General features: G+C 42.3%; 1 protein-coding gene across 3 annotated transcripts in view; it reads left to right on the top strand.

Annotated features, from left to right (window-relative positions):
* The window catches only part of kcnn1a (potassium intermediate/small conductance calcium-activated channel, subfamily N, member 1a), a 55,995-nt gene that overhangs the window by 1,278 nt on the left and 28,724 nt on the right, over window positions 1-25,993 (top strand). For all 3 annotated transcript variants that reach the window (XM_053882804.1, XM_053882806.1, XM_053882805.1), the window contains exon 2: window positions 24,632-25,099. In XM_053882804.1, coding sequence (XP_053738779.1) covers window positions 24,632-25,099 — 468 coding nt within the window. The remainder of the gene's footprint in view (window positions 1-24,631; window positions 25,100-25,993) is intronic.

The raw sequence follows: 25,993 nt of genomic DNA, 5'->3' as shown, positions 1-25,993 counted from the left end.
GTTGCTGGCTGTGCGCGGTTATAACGCGTCGTTAGGATTCTGAAGAGAAACCTTGTCTCCGGAGGGAGGAAGGCTGCGTTGGATAACGCAACACAACCCGAATCGGACATCACAGCCCAACAAGTCATGTCATTAGTCAGAAAAAGAGCTCCTTTTAACAGTTAATTTATGCAATATCAAAACAGTTCCAGTGCTAATACAACTTTCAGATTATTCAAACTGTAAAATAAAACATTTCAATGTAATTACATAATGTAATAACCATAGAATACTGCTGTTGTATCTTTAGATTTGATTGTTTATTTACATACCCGAGATTAACCTGAGATCCTGCTTTCTCTTATTCTCATATTAACATCACAACTTCACCTGAGAATCACTACTTTGTCACATATTTATGACTTTGCAACTCACATTTTTATCTCAGCTGTGTTGTGATTAACCACTATTATTCGTAGTATTAGATTTTATTTAAATAACATCCTTCATTTACATTTATTCCCCTCTTAAAACGTTCTAAAAAGATCCTTTATTTTAACTAATGCCCACTTATCTTGCCATTACTGCATTTTTCTGCCGTAATTTTGGCTATAAATCACACATTTTATCAATTGCTTCCTAAATTGTGATAAACTATCTTATTTTTTGTGCATTTTATTGCAAATCATAACTTTATTTCAGTTTGCCTTGATGATTTACTGTCATTTTTATGCATGATCACGACTTCATTGCTTTGCATTTAAGATAAACTGACTGCATTTTGATTTTTTAGGTTGTAATTACAACTTTTCTACTCTTTGGCTTGGCATAGTGGTGGGTGTGGCTTGAGGCATCTCTGGGCTCTGAGCAAACCTCAGTCCTGTTTGTGAGGCTTTCCTCCTGGACAGTTCTAATGTGCTCATTGTCGACTAGCTTCCCTTTTATCCTAGCTTAGGAGCGAGGTACTGACCACTGCATCCTTGTAGCTCCCACTGGAATCCATTATACAGTACGTGTTCGAGGAAGTTTCCTCCCCTCTGCAGCTCCCCTGAAGTTTCAGTTTCAGTCAGAAGAGGCGAGGAGAACAAAAGGGTGCTCATGACTTCGACCCTTTTTAAGATGCTGCAGCTGTTGCTGGGGGCCGAGCTGGCACCAGTACTGGTGGAACATCAAATCACCTTGACACGACTGTTCTGAACTTGCCACAATTTGGGCGCATCAGCAGAACGTCTCCATGGCTGGATTAAAAGTAAACTTTTGATTTGTCAAAGTCAGAGGTCATTTTTGTCAGACAAAGCGTTCCACCTGCGAGTGACGTCACATGTGGTCTGTGGTGAACGGACGTGCTCATAACTTGTTGACAACATGACTTAATGATAACTATGTATTCATTTAATCGTGGCTGCAGAGGCATCACTCAAAGAAGAAGTGAATTATAAGAGGATCATTTGACTTGTTGCAGTTGTTGGACTGAACACAACGCTCCTATGACATCATTGCTATGATTTAAATCTGCAGAAGCAATAGACTGTGACCTCACAGGGCTCTCATGCAGGCAAGCCGAGCCAGAAAGCAGCAGGATTTTACTATTAATCTGCATACTTGGATTAAAAAAACGACACTAATTGCAGCTGCAGCAGTGGGGAGTTCATTACGGGATTTTTTTTTTTTTCAGAGGCAAAAGTGGGTAATTGTGTGCGCCAGCTTTTGGATGCAGTATGTTTGAGCTCTCTATACTGGAGGCACATGCTGGGTCTGTTTTGGGTCCAGGCTGGCTCAACAGGTTTCCAGTCAGTCAGAAGGATGGACTTACACACGCATGCATGCTTGTATTTCTATCCTTGTGGGGGGTTTTGCGAGGTTTCTCATTGGCATAACCCTTTCCCCAGCCTCTCACCATAAATCTAACCATCTGAAATACATGGCTAACCTAAACCAGGACTCAGAACCAAACTTAAACCTACTAATAATGACCCAGATATTTTGAAGTCTATATAAAGAATATTTCTTTAGAAAACATTCTTTATATGTTTTCTAAAGAATTGGTCCCCACAAAGTAGGATGTTTGTCTTCCTGCCTCAGTGAGGACCTTCATTGACGTAATGCTGTCCCCACCTCTCACCCAAAACCTAACCATCTAAAGCAAATGGCTAAACGTAACCTTTACTCTTAACCAAACTAAAACCCAATTATAATAACTCTTTTATTTTGTAGTTTTAACCCTCAAAATGAGGCTTTGCAAAAATGTCCTCACTCTATTGATTAAAAACACATACTCAGGTTCTCACATAGATAGAAGTGCAAAAAACACACACACTCACTGACACCTACTGCTAAGAATAAACCTCTGAGGTTCTGGACTGTGGGAGGAAATTAGAGTGTCCAGAGCAAACCAACCTTTGGAGTTCCTCAAGCTGGACTTAAATGTAGTTTTTTTTTTAAATATTACATTTTTGGACATGAAGGATTAAATGTATTTTTTAAATGTGACCAACAATAGTTTTGTTACTCTTAAAATATGAAATGACTTTCTATGTTCTTATGACATGGTGATAAATGTGTTGCGAAACTCCATATTTTGGGGATTTTTTTTTCTTCATTCTGGCCAGCAAACATCTGAACACCTTCTTGTCTAATTCACAACTTTGACATAATCCTGTTAGTAAATCTTAAACAGAAATCTTAGACCTCCCCTGACAGGCTCTTAGTATCCAACCTTTTCCACTCGCTCACATCCAACCATGCCAAGTATTTTGATACGGCGAGACGTGCTTATCTATTCACGGATATTTGCGGGATCGTGGTTACATCTTATTGAGGCGCCCTTAATGAGACAGCCCCAGCCCCCCACTCCTGTTTGAAATCCCTTCAACAAAACACTTGTGACAGAACAAGCCTGATAAAGTGTATACGATTACAGCGTCGCACACACACACACACCCTGAAACTTAATAGGCAGCATACTGGAGAGGAAGGGGAGCTCGTACGATATTGTGTCCCGCCTCGGTAACACTGTGCTTTGAAAGGTGCGTCTATTGTGATGTGCTGTGTAAGTACTCTAATGCCTGCCACTTACTGCTCGCCTCATATCCCCCACAGGGACACCCACACACAGGAACACGGGGCTGGAGGGGGTTTGTTTGCATTTGACACGCCTCTTTTTTTTGACTGAACGTAAACATCAGTTCAATGACATGTTCAAAGTTGTGTGCCAGGAACACACTTTGAAAAGTTAGTACCAGTTTGCTTTATATGGTTGCCTCCAGTCATGACTCCTATTTGCTCTTTGGACATGTCCCCTTCAATTATCAATACTAATTCATGCATGCATAATGGAGTAGCTTCACTAAAAAACAAAAGTGCCTTGCACATCCTTCAATAGAATCCCTTGTTCAGTCCACCATGCTGTGCACACACACAGTGGCACTGTACTGCAACAAGCACGGATCAGTTTCATCTATCACTCACCTTATAATGTGCAATCCTTTATATTATTTATGACTATTTTTTGGCAAGACTTTTGTCTCTAATGTAAGTCCCATATGTTTAGATTTATTTTTGTTTTAATTCAATCCAGACGTCCAACTTTAAATCACATAATATTACAATTAAATTAAAATGATATTACGCAGGCATCTGTATTCCCTGGGACTGGAATGAATTAGATATGGATGTAACTTTATTATATCTTTTATTAATGGTCTAAAAAAAAAGCCATTGTACTACAAGTCCCATAAAGGACTGCAACAGTTTATCAGTTCATGGTCAGGTTCGATGTATCATGCTAGAGGACAGAAGCCTTGGCTGCTTTTGTTGCAGTCCTCTGTCCGTCTTACTGGTGGATATGGACCAGGGGCCCTTTGCTGGTTCACCAATATCTTTATTGGGCTGTTTTAGGAAACAGCCTTAAAGGTCTGAATGACCTGTGATATGTTAAGCATGTGACCTTAATAATGGTGAAACGTAAAGCTGCCGGGAGTGTGATCTGCATCCTGCCGCTGCCCCTAGTGCTGGGTTTGGAAAGACGCTGTGCTCTCAGGAATATAGTTGTTTTTTAATGTGTTTTTTTTTATGATTTAATTTAATTTAATTGAACAGTTTGCTCTGCAGACAACGTGGAACCTCTGTAGGTGCAGCAGTTCCTGGTCCACTGATCACACTGATGCACAAGACACGTGGCAGCTAGGATGATAACAACAACAACAAACATGGAGGAAACCCTGAACAAAAGCAAACAAAGCATCTGTTTACTTTTGTTCAGGGATGTTTTTCACTACACGATGGCCAGGGTTTCCACTTCTCTGAATGTACTTGAAATTCTTATACAAATATTTTCAAGTTATTAAAAGAGCTTTATTTTAAATAAGGTGATATAAAAACTTGAATATAGCCACCATCGTGGTTTATTGTGCTATTGTCAAACTGGCGCAAAATTTTATCGGTCTGAGTAATACTGAATGCTGTTTATATTCCTTCTGTGAAAGATACAAACCTGTTGAAGACATAATTGTAGTCAGTGCTTTTTGGAAGCGTTTGCTTGTGTGTGTGCCAAAAACCAGTAGCTTGAATGTGTCATTGTGATATGGATGACTCCAAGCGCTCCAAACTGCGAAGCCGAGCTCAAGTCCAACAAGTTCATCATCGACAAATATCATAATGGCACTCTCAACTCTCGGTCGCTGCCAAGAGGGTTTAGCCTGATAGTTTAATGAAAAGTGACTTATTTTGATGTCAAGCTTTCCGGCGTCACTGTTTCCTTCATTCTCTTTAAGGCTGGTGCGATTCCTCCTTTGTCTACTTCCGCCACCGAGCTAATTTGTTGTAAGTGGATTCCAGCCGACTGTGTTCCCAGTGTTCCTCCTGTCTAAATGAAGTCAAATACCCAGGCAATCGGGCTGCCGGCCCTTGTTAAAAAAGCTGTTTGTCTTACGGGCTGGTGCTGCCTCTCAAATAATGCTGAGGCAACCGTGAGCGTTAGCGTTCGCAACAATTGATGCCGACAGATCTGCTTACGGCGTTATGATTTACTGGCCGACTTCTGCCAGGAGAAACATTTGCTTGATTTAAGCCTCCTCTATCGGTCATCTCCCCGCGTTGTTACAGGGTTTGTTTTCCTCTCATTAGCCGGCCGTGTTTCCACTCCTGGCAGGGCAAGAGCAAACAAACCCCGCTGAACAATTAAATGTCAGACCAGGGGTTGATCCTTGCTTCACATCCTCCGTATATATGAGCAAGGTGTGGCGCTGCTGGTGATAAGTGATAACGTGAGAACAATCGCAGCGAGAGCCCCTCTGTTTCGGCTGTAGCCGGCGACAGTGAGTATGAACATGAAGCTCTTTTAATAATTGATCGCTGTTTTCCCTTTTTTTTTGGTCCACTGTGTTTAAGTGCTGAGCTCTGAAATAGATTTGTGTTACCATGTGTGTTGCTATGGAGAGATCTGCCTGGTGTTGTGGAGCAGCCACTCTCAACTGCCCGGTTCGCTCGGGGAATCCTGGAGAACACGGGTCTGTGTTATTAGTGCACGCGATAGTGAGTTGAAAATTGTTTTCTCTCATTCTTCTCACTTCCATGAAGTGTCTGATTTACAAATCACCAGAAGTATGATTTTATTTTATTTTATTTTATTTTATTTTATTTTATTTTATTTTATTTTATTTTATTCCAAAGCGCTTTCCTAGTTGGTTCAGATTCTGATTCTGATGTTTCCTTTATATTTAGAGGAAGTCCCCTGAATGTGGATGTTTCTCATGCGTTTTAGTCGTAAAATGCCATTAAAAAAACGAAATACCTTTTTAAATATCTGATCAAATAGAACTTAGTCCGGTTGAGCAAAAATATTTTTGTTTTTCTTTTTTGCTCTTCTTAATGGGAGAAATTGTTTGTTTTAAATTCACTTTTTGATAATACTTCCATCATTTGACCATATCTGTGCTACAGTTTGGTAAAAAGAACTGAGGAGTCAAATCATAAAGTTTTTCAGATGCCACTGGTGAAATAAGAAAAGTTGTTTTTTTGTCCATAGTTCTATCTGATCAATGATACTTTCGATACTTTAACCTGCCCTCATCTATGGTTGTAATGTAATCGACAACATCAGCTTTTCTTTTCATAATTTAAGAGAAATAATTTGACAAAATGACCTTATAAAACAACCCACTGTGAGGCCACCACTAGAGGCCCATTTATGCCCCCCTTGTACCAGTTTGTTTCAAACATTGTCAACGCCACTGATCACATGCTTCCATGTGTTCTTTGAGTTGGTATTGCTGTTCACCAATATATCCACCAGGAGGAGCAGCCCAGAGTCAAAAGTTTATGACCAGTTCCAAAACAAACATGGCGACTGTGGAGGAGTATTGGTAAAGACGAAACAGAGGCAGGGTTGTCGAAGGTGGTGGTCAGTGAGGCTGTGAAATATACACAACTGGAAGACGGAAAACTGTTAAATCTTCTTCTTGTCTCATTGGAGCTATATATCGGGTAGTAACAGCAACACTGCCCCCATTTTTTTTTTGGTGGTACTGCTTCAGTTGGAGTCAGTATGGCTTTGTGAAAACTAATATATGGAGGAAAGAGCATGGACAGAAGGCTCCGTGCATATCTGGATGTGTACGTATTGAGCATAAATGGGCCTTTACTCCTAAAATATTCAGTGTGAACACCCCAATAATGAGCCATTTTACTACTAGTACTACTCTCTACTACTACTCTCAAAGTTTCAGTTATTCTTGTGAGCACAAAAATATTTGTGGCTCTTGAAGCTCCTACTCTGTGTTTTGGACACTTGCTCTGCTGGTCCACCTTAAAAAGGGCAACTCTGTCAAGACCGTTCCAAAACTGGCTCATGCGTGACTGGATAAAACGACGGCCGTGAGGAGATATTCCTTCTCACATGAAGCTTTCACCTTGCACACACGAGCACACACAGGGGCCACACACAAAAACACTGACATTACTGTTAGCGGCGTCGCAATAGCGCTCCACTTGATATAGTTCATTCCCTTCGCGATTCATACGAGTGCGCCGACACAAGAAGAGGCGTATTGAATTACTTGCAGTCCAGTGGAATACAAAGAGAGGAAAGAAAGCGTGTTCGGGGTTTCCTCCGCCGCCATTGAGCCTCGTCGATGCCTCGCTTGTGCTACGTGGTCCCAGCATGGCAGCTGTTTTCACTCCGCCAGCACTCAATGCAATTTGTTACTTGACTGTTTGACCTCTCGTGTTGTTTCCAGCTCATAATGCGTGTTGTAACTTTCTCCACCCCCCGCCCCCCAAACTCCATACCACAGCTCTTTGCTAACTAAATGGCTGCAGTTCATTTATATGGTAATGCCTGCGAGTGCTCGCCAGGAGATGCCAGGCATAAAATATATCACCGTACTGCATATGCTTTATGGCTAATTAGCTTATTGATCTGAGCTTGTTCCAGCATTAGGCCATGATCACAACACAAAACACTATGGGAGTATGTGTAATGCAGCTGGGAGCGGATATTTGTGTCAGTAGTTTGGCTGATGCCTGCATGCCGGAGACGGTGCAGGTGTGTGTTTTTACAGATCAAATCACAACAGGCAGGCTGGTTGAGTCATTTCAATATTGCCTGCTGGTTGTTTTCGATTCCTCACGAGTGTTGCGGCAAGCAATAATGAGACGAGAGATGCCTGATTTTCCTCCCCTTTTTTTGTTTACGCAGGCATCCAGCGTGATACTTTTTAGCCTCTCCTACTTTCTTCAGCCGAGACTGTGAGATGTTTTCTGCTCATCTGTTTCCCGCAGGTCAAACTGTGACTGCCCATCCCTTCGAGACGCCACACTACTTCATTTACAGCTCATGATACACAACCACTCCCCCCGAAAACCTCTGTCACTGCCTCCTCCGGCCAGTGTTACATATTCAGAGAACAAAAGCTGATGCATATCTAGTCGGAGCACTCCGCCTGTGGCGCTCAGAAAGAAATCAGTTGCTTTCATTTAATCCGAAACGTATGAACAATACGACGACTGAGCTGGATTTGTTGGAAGCAACCAGTCAGTTCACTTGTTTGTCTTGGCTCTGGTTTACAAATATGCTGAATATGCTGACCAATCATGTTTTGGCAAACAGCTGTATCCTCACACTCGCCCAATAGGAATGCTTTAAGTTTTTCCTCTCCTCATAGGGCAACTCTAGCTGTACACTCAATGGCCTGTGGCATGGGCTAGTCACAGCCTACTGTAGCCCCATATGAACAGGTTACATGTATGTTCAATGGACAGCTTTGTTTTCAATAAACAGATTCGCCACTCGTTTCATCGCCGTACCAGCTACAGATTTGCAGGTACTGTGACTAAGTCTAAGTAGTTTATGACCCTTTTTTAAAGACATCAAGGTCATCTCTGCCGTGGCATGAGGCGTCTATCCCAGATATGAGGGGATATCCTGGTCTATCCACTGGTCTGTCATGAGTTACCCATATGTTTCTGTGGCTGGAAACCCCTCGCGTTTGTTGCACGTTCCAATATTCTAATGCTGGTGCGAGTTCTGTCATATCCTCCATCCACTTTCTGGTGTTGTGCAAGTCTGGGTTTCTCTTTTTCATCCATCAACGTGTCGATTTTTCCTTGGAAGCCCTCTCATGTAGCTTAACAAACAACTGTACTCCGCCATTGCCGAAGTTCGCACATTCAGGAGTCGTCATTGTTTATGAACTCTGAATGGATCTGTGGGACTCATTCTGTCCATGTCATGATGATGGTTCAGCGCGGCACAGAGTGGTGCGGCAGCTGGAGGCACCAGCTGGTTGTTGTTACCCACCCATCAGCGGCTAAAAATAATACAAAACATGATTTGTCCACTCAGGTTTCCAAGATGTATATCAGTCTGCTTATTTTATTACGTGCTCCATTCAAACACTACAAGCCAAGAGGGCATTTTCTGGAGGCTCCCTGACAATTCTGCATCTAATGCTGACACAGACGTCAGCCATTGCATTGCATGTTCAGGCTTTCAATTCAATCAAACGTTTCCTCTTCTGTGGCGTTCAAAAATAAGGTTAGGATGAGGATGTGCATGGGTGACGGTCACAAGCTCTCATTGCTACTCTCACCTGATGACTATGAGCTTGACTCCTGCAGCCAAAGGTTGGCACCAAGTGACATGAATCTATTAATTTTTCAAGTTGAACAGTGCGGTGACACGCTACCTCTGGATTGGGGACCGGATTTGTGTAACATTTTACCTTGTTTTTATGATTGAAAACAAGTACAACAACAACTGACACTACGCTGTGTTTCATGAAATAACACCTAACTAGTCACATGGTATAATGTATATATGATGTATGATGATTTTGCCACACCAACTGAGTCGGCAGAAGCCATCCTCAAATTCTGCAAGTGTCCGTCGATGTCATAGTGACAGTTGTTGTCCTGTGAGCCAATTTCACGCTAAAAGTAAACGCGTCTTGCAACCCTCTGACAAGAGAGTATGTCGGCTTTTATTCATTTTGTTTTTCATACTACTTGCTCGCTAATCTCTTGCTTTTTAGTTCAGTCCTCCAACACAGACGATGTGGACTCCCAGGTTTTTGATGCATGTTTGATAGCTTGCCGTGCTATGTAGTTCCAGAGCTGAAATGCACCTTGAATACTCCCCGCTGCCGCTGCTGCCTTGGCCGATCTACAGTGAAAATAGTCATCATTTAGTGATTGAAACATGAAGGTTTGTCAGCGTATCACACAGATTCACCGCTGCTACTTCCACCAGGGGGACTGTCATTGAATTCTGAATTTTGTTCTCGCTGTTTAGCGTCCAATTAGCACCTTGAAGTCATCCCAGTTGTGTTACCTCAGATCACTCCGACGAAAGCCAGTATTAATAGTACCATCAGCTGAGGGTGTGAGCGGAAACATCTGTTCCTTTTTTTTAAATATTCTTCAGTTGTGCCCCATTTGAGTGCGCTGCTTTAAAGGATGAAGCTAAAAGGCGATGCAGCGACTGAGTGAAGGAGTGGGAGGACGGCTTTAGTGTATCATTATCATGGAGATGCCACAATCTTGTCTCCAGATGCCGAAGGTCGCATTAACTCTGTTGCAGCGCCAGAAGATCCACTTTCCTGGCTCAGTTATTGCGTTTGCTTTTGTCTAAAAAGTTGTTTTTTCATTCAAATATTAGGATTGCGCAGTTCTGGAACTCACTTCTGATACGCACACATCCTTCCCCCATCTCCCCGTCTCTGGTCTGTCAGTGGTTTCTATGGCGTTTGACTCGCTGCGTGTTGAAGCTCCTATACTGCTGCTTCCATTATTGGTCTCCCTCTGCCTGTTAACCCCTTAATGGGCAAGTCTTTGGCGCACTTCTCCTTTTGTCACTTCCATTTTCTCTTTAACCCTTTCGGCCGCCACACTGCTTTTTTTTTTCTTTGAGAGCCCATTTCTGATCGCTCATCTCTTGTCCCCTGCCACCACTATGTCTCTGTTAAACTGAAATAAAAGGAAGCTTTTTAAAATAGAATCAATTTACACTAAAAGGCCCAGGGGGTATTAGGAATCCGCCGCACTTAATTTCATAACCAAAAAAAAAAAACGGAAGGAACCAGTTGCCTGAGGCTTTTAACACAATTACCATACTTTTTCTTTGGCAGGATAGTGAATGTAGTATCTTGTTTGACAGCTGCTGATTGTACACTACTGGATTATGGGTTCAGATTACTACAACTGCAGTGCATTTTCCATGCAGTCATGTGCAACATTTGGTCTATAAGTGTGAATGCAAATGTGCCGCTTTTTCATTTGGCCCGTGGTAGAAGCGAAAAAAAAAGGAGGGAGTTCAGAGACAGATAAGGATATTCAATTAGCCAGGCTGTGTGGAAGCACCCTGCAACAGTCAGCGTACGCCAGCGCCGGTTGACATATGGTGAGAGTTCTGTCTCAGAATGGAGGAGCAATGAAACCTGATATCTTCTCATTTCATCTTGTCACTGTTTTTGTAATTTTTCTCTCTGGAATGTCAAACACGTCCTCCTCAGTAGATATTCCTCCGTCCCTAAAGCAGGAAGGTTTCATCTGTGAAATAAAACTAAAAGATCGCTCTTAAACAAGGAACAGAAGCGGTTTACTGAGGAGCAGCCTGACAGTCGCACAACAGCAGTGATGTTGATCATTTTTGAGGGACAAAGTCTTCAAAAATGTCCTGAAAAATGAGGTTAAAACATCCCAAATTAGACACAGCTGAATACATAGCATGTTATAAATGAAAGATGAGGGCACATTTGAGGGAGTGCTGGTTGGATTACATCAGCTGTTTGCTACAGTGATGGAGAGACTTAGGGGATGTGAGGGAGGAGCCTCCAGGGCTGCCGGGGTGGTGCAGGTTTTTGTTCTTACCGTGAAATGCCTGATATAGAAGAAGGTTGTGAAACAAGTGAACAAGTAGGGACGGGCTCATGCATCCAGAGCAACAGACATTGAACTAGGGAAGTGAAGAAGAGAGTGCAGGCAGGGTGGCATCGGTGGAGACGACTGACAGGGGTGATCTGTAAGCTGCAGGAAGGGGCAATGGGAACTGGGGCTGGAGTGAAGCCTGCTATGTAGTAGGGATGAAGAGATGAAGATCATATGGTTGTCATGGGGGTGAAAGGATGGCTTCCTTTATGAAACAATAACTTTCATGGTGAGGCACTTACTGCATCATGGAGAGTCAGATTGGCAGGCGAAGGCCTCTTTAAGGAGCCAGACAGTGTTCTGGACCCATAGAGACAGATAGAGAGGTAGAAGACGACAGTCAGGTTCATGCTTGTGGTACTATTTTAGGAGAAGAGTAGATCTATCAGCCATCCAAGCAACTGGTCGGATGAATTGTACTTGGTGGAAGTACAGTATAACTTTGTACACACCGCGGTAGGGGCTTGATGCGGTCAGACTGTGAGGCAAAAGCAATTTGTGAAACTAAAAACATGGCGTGTCAGTTGGAGCCCAAACTACCAAATATAATCCATGAATGTCATGTGATATATAGTATGCGGTGTTTCTTCTTCTCATACACTCATTTCTCAAGACCTCAAAATCCTAATCCAGTTTCTAATAGTGTCCTTCAGGGAGGGAAGAGAGGGGGTCCCAAATGTAAAGCCCCCCTCCAACTCCCAATCCCCATCGCATAGAACAAGGAAAGTGAAGAAGAGAGTGTAGGCAGGGTGGCATCGGTGGAGCCCGAAATGCCAAACATAATGCATGAATGTCATGAAATATAAAGTGTACGGTGCAGACTGGCGTTTGAGCTTCTCGTATGCAGTATTCTTGAAACAGCACAAGCGGACGGACAGCAGATCCTGCTGTGCAAAACCCATGTCTCTGACAGGTGTAGGGGAGAATGTTCCAATGCCTCTGATGTTTCCAATATTGCTGCAGTGGTAGCGGAGATTTTCTCTGTCTGCTGGTTGCCATTGTCATTTGCACAAGCTAATTTACCATATGTTGCAGACTCGCATGTTTCAAACACACGAGTGATCGCTTCCCCGACTAGTCATTACGTGAAAGCCTGTAATTTATTTGACAATTTAACTTATGGCACCCCTAGTGGTGAATAGCTCCATTAAAAAATGACATTTCTGCACTGTACTAAACTGCCTTTTGTTGCTTCCATTATCATCCATAAATGTCCAAAGAAGTGCACAGCGAAACGTGTTTTATATAGGCACATATTTAGTGCATCTCTCCCCCCTGTTGCTCCTGGTGTGTCCCACCATCATAAATCAGCTGCGGATGTTTCCAGGCAACTCTCCAGTCAATCTTTACTGAGTTTGTTGCCCCATCCATCTGTCCTGTGCTATAGGTTGTCCTGGATTCTCTCTCCTGCCTCGGGGTAAGAAGGAAAGTGCCTCGGCCGGAATTTACCGAGGGCTGCTTTTCAAATGACTAACAATCACTTCGCTATGAAAATGGAAGGTGTCAGCTGGTGGCATTTGATATGGTGGCCGTGGATGTAGTCGGTTACAGACTGCGGGATTGTGGCACTTAAAGGCGATAATCTCTGTGGGGGACTTCACACGGCCGTCACGGTACTGTTGGGATGTCAAATGGTCACCCGGGGAACAGACAGCTAATGGAGATGGTTTAGTCCTCCCAATCCACATGGACAAAGCCGTATTTCAGGCTTTTGTGCGTCTGAGGCTTGGCTCTCTGACGACATTCAGTATTGGCCGTTTTCCTTTACTGCCAAAATGATGGCTGCTTCCCTGCTTCGTAAATCTTCTTTATGTTCGCCCGGGATCATATAGCTACACAACAGCAGACTTGACGTAAGACTCGGACACTGCGCTGCCAAGGGGCGGCAATATACCCTGTGACATCTCACTGTCCAGCCTCGGAAATGTCAATGTGAAATTACATATGGAAATACCAACAATTTCTCCGGTTGAATGTCACTGCAGAAGCAACACTGGCTACCCAAGCGTTATTTCCCCGGCACCAGACTTCTATTGATACACAGTAGAGTTGTAATTCCTTTCCTCCCTTTTAACCTTTATTTTCCTCATATATCATCGCCACCAACTGCATGAGAGAATTTAGAAACATTTGTTTGCAATTTTGTTTCATGCTACAGTTTTATATTTTGTAATATAAAATATGAGTTTTTTGAAACATTATGTGAAAGTGAAAATACCAACGACCACAAGCCTGGTGATAAATAAATGCTAATACCAGAAGCAGCTACTGACTCAGTTTTCTGTGCTTTTTATACAAAAAAAACTGTTTTTAATAGATCCAATACAATACAAAAAATTACCTTTTTACAGTGAATCATAATTTCCTCACTGTTTGTGCTATAGAAGCCTGCAATGCCAACAGCAAGTCAATTGTGGAACATGTTGCATGTTATCTTTGCACAAATTAACTCATTTCTCATGACCTCAAAATCCGAATCCAGTTTCTAATAATGCCCTTCAGGGTGGGGGTCCCAAATGTAAAGCCCCCTCCGACTCCCACCCCCATCGCATTAATCCCTCATATCCTCAGGACCTAGTTTTCAAGACACACAAGAACATGAGAACTAACCTTGTTCGGCCCTAATTAGAAAAGAATTGCGTCCCACCCGAACACAGTGTGTTATTAGACCTAACAATAACATTCCCACTGGCGTGCACTCGCTTCCTTGTCTCCTCAGAGGTTCCGACTTGTTTTTGGCCACTTCTTTTCTTAAATCTCTAATTGAAAAGCACAGCAGCGAGCGAGTGCATCAGACCTCCAGCTTCGAAAGCAGCAGCCTTTTTTAACTTTGTGTTTCTTGGACACTGACAGCTGAAAAGGGCTCTCCAGTCATGCTCTGCTGCAACCTTGAATCACCTATGGCTTGTGTTCACACCTTCTGCGATGTTGCTCTGGATTTGTTCTTCTATGTCGCCAACATCCACTGTTTATTTTCGGTCGCAGTTCTAAACTCAGATTTGGTTTTTGCTCTGACTCACATTGCGATGAAGGTTTTCATCAAAGTGCAGAGTAAGAGCCTGCTGATGTGCAGCGATGACAATAACCGTCGAGTTTTCTACTTGGCTCCAAGTCTGGCTCCAAGTCTGGTCGAAGTGTCAGACGTGTACCGTGGCGAGCATGAAGAAGAAAGCCTTGTCTGTGCCGGAGATAGTCTGCGAGACATTCGCCGCTGGCTGGAGTCAGAACAACCACTTCCATCAGCTGACAGGAAAAAATATTCTCTCGGCCAATATCAGATCATGAACATATATGGTCCATTTGTTGGTGGTGGATAAATGACAACAACAAACGTGGCTGCCTTACTTGTTGTTCTGTCTCCTAGCTACAGTGTGTCAAGTGTAATGTGACCTGCTGCCACTGTTCTCGATCTCACAGATATTCAATAATGTCTGAAAATGCATATATTTTTTTAATGTTTTCATTTGGTTTGCTGTATTGTGCTCATTTTAGGGTTGATGTTTTTTGTTGGAACAGTTTTGAATCTGTCAATGTTTTCGTTATCTGTGTAGCATTAAAGTATTCCGGGAAATTGCAGTCGATTTCTCAAAAAGTACCGTCACCTCATACTAAGGTCACAATTTCTCATTTTAAGTAGAAATGAGATTTGTGTTTAGGATTACATTTTTGCGGTTATTTACTTGTTTTTTTTTTTTATTTTGATCTAGAAATTAGCATTTTGTTGATAAAGATAAAATGCAAATAAAATATCCCTGGATGTTTATCTTATAGAAGTTGCAGTGGAGGAACTTTAAAGTAGGCCAAAATAGTTCGACCATCATATATATATATATATATATATATATATATATATATATATATAGTGGAAGCATACAAGGTAAGAGACTAATCGATAAATTCATATTACCCTGTACAGAGAACAGAAAATGAAAAGAAAAAAAATATATATATATAAAGGTAAATAGAGGAGCTAAAAATGTGTAATATTCTGATATGCATATGTGTGTGTGTGTGTATATATATATATATTTATATATATATATATACACACATATATGTATATATATACTTTAAAAAATCAGACACAAAATAAATAAAAAAAAATGTAATTATTATGAAATAAATGTAGAATAAACATGGACATAAATATTCTTGTGTTAAGTGCAGGACGGAAGAGGGACATCACTGTGGAGGTGTTTGCATACTTGTCTTGACTTGAAGACGGAGCCTCACTGCAGTGAGCCAGGCCGACCAAATGAAAAGGTTCACAGAGAATCCACATGAAAAGCTCCACAACACGACTCTGTTTTCCTGTTTTCACCAGCGCAGACTAATGATGCACTCGCTGGTCAGGGATGGACAGCGGAGCCCTCGTGCCTGCTGGCCTGTCAGAGAAATGTGACAGCGTCTAGTGTGCAGGGACAAACTGGAGAGCGCAGCCTCCAGCCCTCAATCACTCCGGGATCTGGCACAGACACACAAACACGGAGCGTCTGCCCCTTTCTCTCTGTCGTTTATTGCCCCCCACCCCCCGCCACCGCCGGCCCCCCATTTCTAGATATCTCCATTTATGTGCTCTTCTCTGCTTCTTCTCTGGCTTTCATGTCGTCCGTGTCTGACTCTATCTGCCCTCGACAGAAACACACAACAGTCCATCCTTTTTGTTGCTGTTGGTATCGACCAGGTCCGATACTTCCCAAGGTTCAGCTTGTTCAGCAACCTCACATATGTGCACATCCACCCACACCACACACACACACGCACACACACACACACGACAGTAAACAGACTGGCACCCACATGCTCCACTCACAAACACAGAGACACACTTTAGCCCGGCGCAAGGCTGAAGACGGAGGATTTTCTATTAGATTTGAGCTGGCAGGAGAGAGAGACAGAGAGCAGGGAGACGGAGAGTTTCCTTCATTTAAACTGTTCTGCACTGAGGCTTTTCAATTTGATTATGAGACTCCATTTCATAGCGGCTGGATGCCGCGTGCCATTCAGAATGAAATTGAGCCATTGGTCGGCCGGACAGGCTTCCACCCTCTGAGGGGCAACAGGCGTCTACAAGGACGAGTGAGGCCGTAGACATGGTGCAGCTGCGTGGCCCGAGAGGTGTGTGGCACAGAAAAACAAAGTCACCACCACAAATACGTGTGTAATGTGTTTTGAATGGTGGAGAGAGAATGGTGAGTATTTTGGGGTGGGTCTGAGTCTGCTTGAAAAAGGCGACACTGTGGGCATTAGACAATAGGATTATTGATGCGGCTGTTCCAGAAACCCTCTGTATTTTGTGCTGCTGACTTTGAGTCTGCATTGCAACAGACAACGTTCAGCTGTGCTGTACTGGTGAGCTTGATGGGTAGATTTGCAGGGACTTAAGTCGGACGGGCACTTTATCAAAATAGTGAATTCCACTTTTTGTCAAAAAACACTTGCAAATATGACAGAATGATGTTCTACAGAGTGAACAAAAAAAAGTCACTCTGTATGAGTGGAAGTTGAAACAACATATTTCACCGAAAAGGTTTCTTTTTTTCATATTTAAAATACTGTAAGTCAAATGCAGCGTTACATGCATACATACATACACTGAACTTGGAAAGAGCATCAAGTTTGCCACCTAAACTTTGGTGACATCAAACTAATGTTGCAAGGAAAATATTGTTTTTCCTTTGACAGTGTACTGAAAGCTTCCTGAGATGCCTCCAAATGTCTTCATTATATCGTGAGTTTGTCAGCCATACTTGTTAGCACTCTTGACAACTTCGGCAGGAAATACCACAGTGACATACTGCGGAGTAGCTCTTTGGCGCCATCTGTCTTAGTGGAGGTATGGATGTTTTTTTTTTTTCAAAACTACAAAAAAAAATTGGATGACTGTAGCAGTACTCTACAATACTCCGATATGATACCGATATTCGATAGAAATATCGGTATCATATCGGACGAATATCGGTATCATATTGGAGTATTGCAGAGTACTGCTACAGTTAGCTATATTGTTTCTCAAAAAAACAATCAATTTCTGTCACAATTACATTCTTCTTCATCTGCAGCTCCGTCTTATTAGTAGTAGTAGTAGTAGTAGAAATAATAATTACAAAAAAATGTAGTCATGATAACACAAATTTCATTTTAGTGAAACCGTAAGTAAAATTTTTACTACTTTGGCCATTATTGTAATATAGAATAATTCTGGATAATATTGTTTAAATAATTCCGTGCCACTTGTACACAGTGTTTCCTATTATTTTCTTTCGACTTTCTGTCTCCCGTCTTTAACATCACAGTTAGCTAGCGTTGCTAACAGGTACCAAGGTTGTGAACATGTCACAGGTGTGGTGTGGGATTTATTTTTTCCAGGTTCAGAAAAGTGAAGGAGTTTCACACACACCAGTTCTCAGCAAAAGTATGTTCTTGAAGTTTCTGCAGTCGCATCCAGGCTCACCATTATAGTTGCAAAGACCCACAGCTCGGGTGGAATGCAAATGAGACGCAGCATTCCAGGACAGCAAAACTGGCACTAAGGTCCTTTGTGTTCCTGCCACTGGTGTCTCATCCACAAAACCTCCCATAGGCAGCAAATGAGGGGGGGAAAGGCGCTTTAAAGTTTGTCTGCACCCACATCTAAAACAGGTGAAAAGAAGACGGGGAGATAAAGAAGCGTGGCTCAGCTCTTTTGACGTGAAATGTCATATAAGATGAAGACAGTATCAGGAAAAACTCTGACTCAATTACCTAGACTAAACCCGATGCTATCCTCTACGCACAGTAAATCCTTACACGCTATACATTTACATAAGCGAGGCAATGGATCCATGTGCTTCAGTAACACACTTTTTAACTATTTATTGCGCGTGCACTGAGATCACACACTGCTACCTGACGATTTGGCTCTTTTAATAAACTTAAAAACTCTAGATTAAAACCACATGTTGCTGTTTTAACCCTATTTAAAGGTATTCATAAAATAACTTGATGCTCTTCATGAAGATTCTAGCGTTGCCACTGAAAGCATTAGCAGCTTAGTGAAATCCCTTTAAGTGAAATATGCTTGTTTTAAACTTAACCTCTGCTGTTTTCGGTTTTCACGGTCGTGTAAAAAGGCCACGCTTGTGCAACGGGGTCAATCCTGACGCGCCACGGTGATGAATGGCCGACACGATGGTGTAACTGTAGCTGAGGAAGTAACTTCAGCCCGCCGCTCTTGGTGTCCGGCAGTAATCCTGTTAATTCCCTGCATCGGAACAAAACCTTCCGGGGCGTTCTCTTTTTACATCTCATGTCTTCAGTTTTGTGTCGGCACTGTCACAACACGGCCTTATTACACTGATAAATCGCTGCATAATTGGTCACCGGAAACCAAATCACTGGTACATTTGTGGCTCATGTTTCACTTAGTAATGTTGTTACTACTGCTGTTTATTGGTGCGTCAGGTTTTAGTGACGGTGGAATGTTTTGACTGTCTTTTTAAAATGTTTTTATTCATCATTTACACTTGAGCTTTTACCCGCATCATAATTTTATTCATGCCTATTTATTTAATGTATCTATTAATATATAATTTCATTTATTATTGTGATGATCAGGCTTTTATATTTTTAATACTGAATATATATTCTTCTGTTATTGGCTTCCATTTTGTCGGAAAATACATACATACAAGCAAAATAAGTACAGTTAACTTAAATAAAAATAAAAATCAAATTATTATTTTTGCTGTTTTATTTTTTTATTTTTTAAATTATCAAATCGTTTTTTATCATTGCTAGAGCTTTCTCAACGTTCATGTTCAGTTTGACACATGCTGCTCTGCCTCAATTTCACTCCTTTCTCTCCTGAATTAACCATTTTTAAAATAAAGAATGATATTTCACACTTGTTTTTTTTCATATAGAACGTTTGAATACACATTTTCTGTTTTACATTTTTACCCTTGTGTGATTTATCTGACAAAAAGTAGGCAATGTTGCGCTTGGAAAATGAAAATTGAAATATTAATAACTTGGTCAGGCTGCAGTGCAAGGTCCACTGACTTGGGGTTGGGCGAGCAAGTTCCAAAATACTACTCCTAGTCCCATTCATATTGATATGAATGCTATTTCAGATCTAAGAGAAGTGTGTAATGGGTGGGTGTAAATCACATTATGAGTGGGAATAGTGCTTTTCCAGTTCCTTATTTTCTATTTATTTATTCATAAATTGTCTTATTTTTCAGCAGTGTCTGTGATTTTCTTAAAACAAAGTGGTGTCACTAGATTCATAGTTCATGTTAATCGTACATTTTAAAATGACATGAATTCATACTTCATACTTTTATCTTACTTGTCATCTGAAAACAGTGCAATAAAGCTGACAAATTCGATTGAACAGATTTAATTTTAACATTTATGCCATGCCCTTTACCTTCACTTCTAATACGCAGTGTATAGGTCCTCTTTATAGCATAAATCTCTCCTCAGCTTCACAATCTTTTCATGCTCTGACAGACAGGAAGAGCGTCTCATTTTGTCTGTTCCAACTTCAATTTGAACCTCCTTCGAGTGGTTCCCTCAAAGAGCTCCAGTTTTGCTTCATAATTTCCCAGGAAAAACAACAAGCCGGTGCCGACTCAAAAACACAAAATGTAGCAGTTGAGAAATGCTAAATAGTGAATTTACACATCAAGCACCTTGAAAAAACATTCTTGCAGAGAACACGGTGACTTGTACACAAACAGAAACAAGAAGTGTCTTTGGGTTCGGAGAGAAACACGTACAACAGTGACTCTGGGAGCCCAGAATGAAAGGCTGTTTTCTCGTCTGGCGATGTGCATTTAGAAGTCTGACGTTTGAAAGATTTACTGCCGAATGCTTTTACTATTAGTCAACGCAAACAAAACATCATTATTATCAGACCGCTGCATTCTTTTTAGTGGTTGTGTCTTTAAAGACCAGTCGGTGTGATGGCTGCTTGCATACTGCATGAAAAGTGCGACTGAACTATAGAGCAATAAGTGAGCGGTTTATTTTAGACTCACAATCTTCTGCCTTCGTCGATATATTCCTGATTTGAACCTGAGATGCTTCGTAAAAATTCTCCCGAATGGCTAAATATTTTAATGTATTGATCACTTCTTCACTGAGGTGTTCGGGTGTGAAACACTGGATCATTATTGTTGGCCTGGTTTTGGAGCGCGAGCTTGACTGGAGTGAAGAGTCATTGATGTTTTATTCACTGGTTTTAAAATCATTATACATTCATACAGAATGAGAGAAAGTGCACACGTGTGTTTATCGCTTTTTTTGACAGAAAAGCCTTATTAAACTGCGCTTCTAAAAAACAAAACGAAACACATCGGATGGAGAGGTGTGGTTTATGGAAATTGTGGATATATCTGTGGGTTATAATCGGAGGGGGTTGGCGGTTCGAATCCCGCTCCATCCTTGCCTCATGTGGATGCGTTTGAATGGTCATGGTGGCCGATCGCCTCACAAATGTAACTTTGAAGCACTATATAAATCCAAGACACGACCCAACTGGTCAACTCTCCGTGTGCGGACGGATTTTTATGCGAATTTTATTTTACCCCCCGTGACTCAAGCGCAGAGCTGCTGACCAAAACAAAATTACTTGCTCCACTTGGTGGTGTCCATTTCAAACAAAAGAGGAACAAACGTATTGAACTCAACACAGATATGACTACCTGGAATACTGTAAGGTTCTTTGGAAGCAAGTGTTTCGGATCGCAGTTTGTTTACCAGTGGATAGAGGAAATGGTGCGACACTTCCGGCTTTAGCTGCTTGGTTTTATGGTGCAGTTGAGGACGCATGTCATGGAACCAGGGAAGATTTCACCTCTGTTCAGAATACATTTACTCTTGTGGGAAAAGTGCCTGTGTAGCCGCAGCTTCTGTCACTTCTGTTTAAGGGTGCCTTGATGTAGTCCTTGTTCCACCTGACAGGAGGTTGCTTCTTGTTCCTCCTCGCCAATGGAAACTAGAAGCGCTCCACTATGTCCCTGTATCCTATCCTTTTCCAGATGGCTGGGCTTCCCTCCTTATATCTAATACGATTCTGTCTATCCACCAAAGAAAACCCCTGTACCCGGCTTGTACTCTTGATCCGATCGATCGAGTTATTGAGACTCTGTGTAACCAAAAATTCTCTGGCCGAGGCAGGAAATCAATCCCGATTCAGGGTGTCAACTGACCACCACGGCCTCCGACTGGACCGATCCAACGGATTTGAGACGAAGCCAGCCATGTTTGTCTCACGTATCCCCCCCCCTGCTTCTTCCATCGGCTTCTCCTCGGCCTACAATCCATCACGCCACCAAACTGTGAAATTTGCTGCGGTGGTTCCTTAGGTTTCATTGCCGTGATTCGCCAATACGCCGCGTCAGCATTTATTTCCACGTCACTACAACATGAGGACGGGCTCACCGTCCTGTCTTCAGACGTGATGGAGGGTCCTAATGGTGCAGATTAAAAAGCAATTTAATAGAAAAAAAGGGGGATTAGAAACACGATGGATCCAGCTAATCCTTAACCTTCCTGGTGAAGCCACAATATGAGCACGACGATAGCATCGCAGGACCCCAGTTAGTAAGTTTCCATTAGGGCTGCCCTCCTTTATTCCCAGCAGCACATTTAGAGGCATTAGCTATGCTTTGTCAGGCCCAGTAAAAAGCACCGGCGAAAACTATCACACTTGTTTCAGGAAAATCAGTGTTCCATGTGAAGTTTTCATAAGCCATTATGATAATCTGCTGGAGTCTCTGAAGGGCAGACGGGCAGATAGATGTTTCTGGAGTGACTGCTCGACAGCGTTAACATGCTCGGAACACTCTCCGTCTGCAGAAGTGGGACAGAACTCACTGGGACAAAAATGAGGCGGCAGACAGTTCAATGCAAGACGAGTGATTTTCGCTGCGCGGTCTGAATAGAAATGAGGGGCATTTAGTCGATAAGGCCACGTGTGCATCCGTGTACAGAAGTGGGATGTACAAGTTCACTCCTGAGGAGTGTACGTGCTCATCTCAAAATGAACAATTTTTTTGGAACAGACTCATAATATAGAGCTTTAAGTAAAGAAAAAATGTTTTATGAAACCTATTTTGCCCTCTGTATATTAAAATAAACTTCTTTAAATGCATCCGTTTTCATATACTTATCCAAGGATAGAGCCCAGAATTCCAAGGATATAAATGTGGGATAATCTTTCAACATGACCTAGGTCTGACCCAGGGCCACCCCCCTCACGGTCGGGCTAGTGGTTAATAGCACAGTGTCACCGAAAGGACGTCACATGTTTGAATCAATCTCAGGAAATCTAGCTACTTTTTTGTTCTGTCTGAATGCTAAAGTTTTCTCCCACAGTCTTGAATCAGTCCTGACGTCTGTCTCTGAGTTCCCAAGTAACTGGGTAGGACTCCACTGTCATCGGTCTGAACCCACGTCCTTTATAGTCGCTCTGCACTTTGATGTTTAGCATTTAGCATAACCTCTGTCTACTGCTAGCTTAAAATGCTCCATTGAAAAACAAGGTTCTGCTTGAAAGTCTCAAGCATTTTTATCCTTGCACCCTTTCATAATAGATGTTAAAATCATTACGACAAGTGAGCAAACCAGAAAAGTTTTCTCAGTTTCTAAGCAACTCACAGTACCAGTATAAAACTCTTTTCTCAGCTCTGAACTTCAGTACAATACTTCTTGTGTTCTTGACCCGTAGATGCACTTGATTCAGTATCAGCCGCTTTTTTTGGGGTGAAAAACAAATATGATTTCTCTCAGAAGAGACAGGATCCCCCCCATTTAGGCAGTAAGTCTATTTATTTCTCTCTTTTAAGGAGCCGCTCGCCTCTCTGCAGGGGAATAGTCCCTCTCCAACAGGAAAGAGGGTCACACCGTGCATTAATCTTTCAGATCTAAATTTGTCCTGCGCAAAGATTCAATTTTCTGCACTTTAAGATCCACAGTTGGTGATATAGTTTTATTTATACATCGCCGTCTATTCAATATTTATCTGCTTTTCAGTTATCTGGTGAAGAAGACGTTGCTTTTTAAGAAGTACTGTGAACAAACCAGACAAAAAAATTAAACCCACACCAGTGTAGTTTGTGCTTCAACTTTTTTGTATAAATAAATGTTATATAAAATTAGGGATGGCTCAATAACACTTTTCCGATACCAATCTTGATGTCTTTCTAGAGTTGGTGAAAGGGACTGCCCTGAAGGAAGAAACGAATGACTAAAGTTTATTTTTTCAGTGAAATATTGCACTTATTGCTCTATTTCAAAAGGTTGTATTGTCAAAGATAAAGGCATAGTGTAACAGAGAAGTATCTTCAGTGACACCCAAAGTGTGGGAGGGGAGTGAACTCACTCTTTTTATTTGTATATAATGATGCCACCAGGGGGCTGCCATAGTGAATTACTTTTTTGGATCCACTGGTGGCACTCTTCTTCATATCTCAAGCCACAAATGTTACTCAGATTGACGTTACCGGCAAAGTAGCAACTACATTAGGCTTCATATTTGCAGCTGGGCTTGTTTAAATGCCAGTGTAAAAAGTTGTTTTTTCCGTATGGAAAGGGAGGAACACATGGGACACACCCATGATGAAACATGAAACAATCATTGCGGTTTTGAGCTGAAACAATGAAGGGGAGAATCGCTGAAGTGAAATGCCGCTTCGCCATGGAGCCAGTTGAAATGGCCTCCTCACCGTCCGACAGTGAGGTGACCTTGGGCCTGAGGAGGAGTTTGCTAGGGAGTGAAACGTCTGGGTCTCTCTGCTTACACTAGTGAATCCAGGGCCTGACCTGGGATTAGCAGGAGAAAATGGATAGCTGCTTCTCAATATCATCTGTTAAATCCAGCGTCTGTTTACTTGTGTTACCGCTTCTGAGGTGAAAAGCAGTTTTGAGGAGCAACTCCAAGATCCTCCGACTAACTAGAGTATTGCTCTTTTTCTCATTGAAGTTTCACTTGGTCTCTGTGTTTTGATCGACTAAGACAGCCGTCCATCACGGTCAGCTTGAGCAACCATCCTGTCGGCCAGTGAAGGCATCTGCTTTTATAATCCAAACTGTTTGGCAGGATGTGCCCTCTCTAAAATCACCGAGATAAAACTCCCACATCGGTGTTCTATTTAAAACCAACAAGTCTCTTCAACCTACTTCACTTTACTCTCTCTTTTGTTGTGATATTATATTTATCCCCGTCTCTCCCTCACAGGCCACTACTGAGAAGAAGAAGCTGAGCCATGCTGGATCCAAGCCCTCCCTCTCCGAGAGCAGCAGCCGACTCCCTCAGATAGCCATGAACACCTGCAAGTACAATGGCGGCGTGGTCAGACCACTAGTGGGCAGCCTGGCGTCCTCGTCCCGCCGCAATCTCGCGGAGCTCGACTCGGAGACGCAGCCCTTGCAGACACTGCACAGCTCCGGCCTGGAGGTGGTGGTGTCCAAGGGCAACGGCGGCGAAGACCCCAGCAAAGCATCCAACGAGAGCTTGGTCAGGGAGGGCAGCGGGCGCGGCCGTGCACCACAGAAGAAGAACCGAGACATTGGATACAAGCTCGGCCACAGGAGGGCGCTGTTTGAGAAACGGAAGAGGCTAAGCGACTACGCGCTCATCTTTGGGATGTTTGGAATTGTTGTCATGGTGACAGAGACGGAACTTTCCTGGGGGGTTTACACAAAGGTAAGGTCAGGGGGGAATACAGTACTAGCATAAAGTGGTTTTACTTTTGAGTGTGTTTATGTAGCTAAAGCGATCTCGGTCATATCCGCATCATGACTACGGATATAATCGCACTATATATTTTCATGTTGAAGAAAAAATGCATTTTATAATACATTTTTTTTATAAAAAAAAATGTTTTTTTTAAACAATGATAATAATAAAATGAACCTATTTAATTTAAGAACTATCCACACCTGTGGGATGAGATATTATAAATTTGTTTTTTAATGACTTTTTGGTTTCGATCGAGCATGTCGTCGCCACATAGTGTTCCGCAGAGTGATTTATAGAGTTTCTGGAAAGTCAATAGCGCGACTGTAACCAGGTCCGGTTGGGTCCATTTATCAAGTCGACCTCAGCCCGAACAAGAACGACCTCTCGACTCCGAGGGTCTCGTGTCACTACCACTCCAGACAGGAAGCACAAACTGAAGATGGTCCATGGTTTCCATCTCACGTCAGACGGCGGACTCTCTCGGTGTGTTTTCCCAGGAGGAAAGAAACACTTCGAGGGACCACAGGGAGTTAAAATCCTTGAACCCTGGGCAGGTGCTTTAATTGGTTTACTCGATATTATTGCACCAGGGACTTCTCAGAACAGTTTCAGACGTTAATAAGTCTTGAGTCGCCGGCCAGAGGAGCAAAAACAATCTAGTTAAACGCCAAAAATACATTCGGCTATGTAGACCATGCTGCACAGCTACAACCTGCTATTTAGATCCATTCTTCAGCACAAATGGTGCGGTCCGCATCTGAAATCGACTCTCATTTTTTCGGATCTCCCACTCACACAGACACCAGTAGAACTCGTGCACCCAGCTGGCCTATTTATCACGAGCACGCCGACTGTGGT

The sequence above is a fragment of the Synchiropus splendidus genome, chromosome 13 (genome assembly GCF_027744825.2).
Source record: "Synchiropus splendidus isolate RoL2022-P1 chromosome 13, RoL_Sspl_1.0, whole genome shotgun sequence".
In the NCBI taxonomy this organism is placed as follows: domain Eukaryota; kingdom Metazoa; phylum Chordata; class Actinopteri; order Syngnathiformes; family Callionymidae; genus Synchiropus; species Synchiropus splendidus.
Note: the sequence above shows the minus strand (reverse complement) of the source record. Positions and strands in the feature narration are given on the sequence as shown.